At 42.2% G+C, this 3,721-nt stretch overlaps 1 protein-coding gene across 1 annotated transcript; it reads left to right on the forward strand.

Moving 5' to 3' along the window:
• Positions 1-2,061: 2,061 nt before the first annotated feature.
• LOC138874202 (uncharacterized) lies at positions 2,062-2,523 on the forward strand. Its single transcript, XM_070152752.1, has one exon. The coding sequence runs from the start codon at positions 2,062-2,064 to the stop codon at positions 2,521-2,523; it is 462 nt and encodes a 153-aa protein (XP_070008853.1).
• Positions 2,524-3,721: the final 1,198 nt, after the last annotated feature.

The following is a 3,721-nucleotide window of genomic DNA, read 5'->3' on the forward strand; positions in this document are numbered from 1 at the left end:
CGAAAAAGGGTAGTATGATTGTGGTTACCAATGAGCAAAATGAATTGATTCCCACCAGGAATGTCACCGGATGGCGGGTGTGCATGGACTACCGCAAGCTGAATAAAGTGACCTGCAAGGATCATTTTCCATTGCCCTTTCTTGAGCAAATGCTAGATAGACTTCCTGGGCGTGCCTTCTACTATTTCTTGGATGGGTACTCAGGTTACAACCAGATTTTGATTGCTTCGGAAGACTAGGAGAAAACCACTTTCACGTGTCCGTATGGCACATTTGCATTTTCTAGGATGCCATTTGGTTTGTGTAATGCACCGTCTATATTCCAGCGGTGTATGATGGTTATATTTACCGACATGGTGGAGGACTTATTGGAAGTGTTAATAGATGATTTCAGTGTTGTGGGGTGACTCCTTTGATGAGTGTTTGAAGAATCTTGACAAGGTGTTAGCCTGGTGTGAAGAGACAAATCTTGTGCTTAACTGGGAAAAAGCCACTTTATGGTTGGGGAGGGCATTGTCCTCGGCCATAAGATCTCAAAGAACGGAATAGAGGTGGACAAGGCTAAAATTGAAGTGATTTGAAAGCTTTCTCCTCCTACTTCAGTGAAGGGGGTTAGGAGTTTTCTTACACATGCAGAGTTCTACCGAAGATTCATCAAAGACTTTTCTAAGATAGTGAATCCTTTTGGCAAGTTATTGGAAAAGGATGCCAAGTTCGTGTTTAATGATGAATGCATGAAGGCTTTTGAACTTCTCACGTACAAATTCACAACACTCCCATTATTACCACACCCAATTGGAGCTTACCTTTTGAGCTCATGTGTGACGCAAGGGATGTTGCGGTAGGAGCGGTCTTGGGTCAAAGAGTAAACAAGATGTTTCACCCGGTGTATTATGCAAGCAAAACAATGAATGATGCTCAAGCTAATTACACGGTGATGGAAAAAGAGTTTCTAGCAATTGTGTTTGCAATGGAGAAGTTTAAGCCTTATCTCATGGGTGTCAGGGTAATAGTTCATACCGACCATACAACACTCCGCTACTTGATGACAAAGAAGGATTTTATGGCTCGGTTGATGAGATGGGTTCTATTGCTTCAAAGTTTGATCTTGAGATTGTTGATCAGAAAGGGAGTGAAAACCAAGTGGTGGACCACTTGTCTCGCTTGGAGGAGGAGGGGAGGCCCTGTGATGGCCTCGAAATTAATGATTCATTCCCTGATGAGCAACTCCTCTCTGTATCTATGAATAGCATGCCTTGGTCCGCGGATGTTGCCAACTTTCTTGTGACCGATATTATTCCGTGTGAGCTCTCTTCTAACCAAAGGAAGAAGCTTAAATGAGATAGCTTGGACTACTATTGGGATGAGCCTTACTTGTTCAAAATCTGTAATGATGGTGTGATCCGGAGATGTGTTCCGGAAGAGGAGCAAATGAGCATTCTGGATGCTAGTAATTCCTCTCCCTATGATGGTCATCATGGTGGGGTGACGACTGCTTAAAATGTGTTTAGATGTGGTTTTTATTGGCCTATATTGTACAAAGATGCAGGAAGAGATGTGATGAGTGTCAAAGAGAAGGTGGAATTTCAAAGAAGGATAAAATGCCTCTCATCAATATTCTTGAGGTTGACATATTTGATGTGGGGCATTGACTTCATGGGACCCTTTGTGAGTTCATGTGGAAAAACATATATTCTAGTGGACATTGATTATGTTTCCAAATAGGTTGAGGCCGTGGCTTTACCCAACAACGAGGCCCGAAGTGTGGTGGATTTTCTCAAGAAGAATATCTTTACTTGTTTTGGCACTCCTAGAGCAATCATCAGTGATGGAGGTTCTCATTTCTGTAATAAGGCATTTGACACTTTGCTTGCAAAGTATGGTGTCAATCACAAGGTTTCAATCCCTTACCATCCTCAGGCTAATGGGCAAGTTGAGGTCTCCAACAGGGAGATTAAGAGCATATTGCCAAAAATTGTCAATGCAAATAGGAGTGACTAGGCAAAGAAACTAGTTGATGCTTAGTGGGCTTACAAGACTGCTTAGAAGACTCAGATTTGTATGTCTCCGTACCGGTTGGTATTTGGAAAAGCTTTCCATCTCCCCGTTGAGTTAGATCACAAGGCCATGTGGGCTTTGAGGAAGTTAAATCTTGAATGGTATGTTGCAGCAAATCTTCGAGTGGAGCAGCTCAATGAGCTTGATGAGTTCTGGTTTTATGCCTATTCCAGCTCATCCTTGTATAAGGACAAGATAAAGTACTTACATAACAAGTATGCCCAAAGAAAGGAATTCAAAGAAGGTGACTTCGATCTCTTATTCAACTCCCAGTTACGACTGTTCCTGGGAAAGCTCAAGTCAAAATGGAGTGGACCTTTTGAGGTGGTACTTGTAACTCCGTTTGGTGCTCTTGATTTGAAAAACAAAAATGGTGAAATCTTCAGAGTTATTGGGCACATAGTGAAGCATTATCTTGGCAATTTTGATAATAGCCACGTGGTGGCAATGATCCACCTCAAATAATTGATGGTAATTTGCGTCGTGCCGCAACGTTAAATCAGACGCTTCTTGGGAGGCAACCCATGTGTTTTTCTTCTTTTTGATTTTCTTCTTAGTATAGGTTTTATTTTGAACTAACAGGTTGTGAGATATGTGTAGGAATGTTTGATGCAGTGCAGGACTAAGCAAGAAAAATATTTCAACACTCTGAAGTTGGACCGCTGACAGCGCTCTATTTTTCCGCTGTCAGCGGTGGCCATATTGTGAAGGAGGAATGTGATGGCGGACGCAGGATTGCAAGTCCAAAATGAGGCTTCTCTGAAGTTTCATCCGCGTCCACGATGCATTTTTTCGCGGTCAGCGGTGGCTTTCCGCTACCGCACTGCATTTTCTGCTCTCAGTGGTAGTCTTCGTAAAGCATCCCTTCTGTTCTTCTTCAACGCGGACCGCGATAATTTTCCACGGATGTGCCAGGTAAGTACTGTGGGTCCCAGGGTGTTTTCTATAAATAGGCGGTCATAAGGCCTTTTACCATTTTGTCCATTTGACTCTCAAACTAAAATCACCATTATTCATCCACGCCCTAATCTACACAAACACAAGAATTAGAGTCTCTTTTTATCGCACATCTGGTAATTTCACTCCTTCATTATTCCTTAATTTTGTATTTGTTTTTCTTTTAATTATTAGTTTTTACTTCTTCTTCTTTTCTTTTAATTTTGACTTAGGGTTGATTAGTATTAATTATATTAGGCTTAAAATAGTTAGGATTTATTAAATAATACCTAGTGGGGTTAACAATATAGAGGATATTGCTAAATGCATGAAAATTTGAAACCCTAGGTTGACTCAGCCCGATTTTGACTTCCGCGGTTGCGGTTGATTTTCCGCGGTCAACGTTGATGAGTTATATGTTGGAAGTATTGATGACCGTGGTCAGCGGTGACAATTTCCGCTGACAGCGGTCCAACTTCCGCGATCGCGATGCTCTTTTTGCAGTCAACGGTGCTGAAGTTCAGAGAAGTAATAATAAGGGTCCGCGGCCGCGATTGATTTTCTATGGACAGCGGTGCCACCTCCGTGGCCGCACCCAATTTTTCATGCTCAGCAGTAGCATAGAATCAGAGGGTGGGTAGTCTGATCCCCATACCTCCATGGTCGCGTTGCATTTTTTGCTGTCAGCGGTCTGCAATTATTTTCAAGCATTGTCAATTGTTCTTCT

This window comes from Nicotiana sylvestris, chromosome 1, assembly GCF_000393655.2.
Source record: "Nicotiana sylvestris chromosome 1, ASM39365v2, whole genome shotgun sequence".
Classification (NCBI taxonomy): domain Eukaryota; kingdom Viridiplantae; phylum Streptophyta; class Magnoliopsida; order Solanales; family Solanaceae; genus Nicotiana; species Nicotiana sylvestris.

Bases quoted from the DNA above. Each gene is read 5' to 3' on its own strand.
- LOC138874202 (XM_070152752.1), top strand. From the start codon at position 2,062: ATGTCTCCGTACCGGTTGGTATTTGGAAAAGCTTTCCATCTCCCCGTT.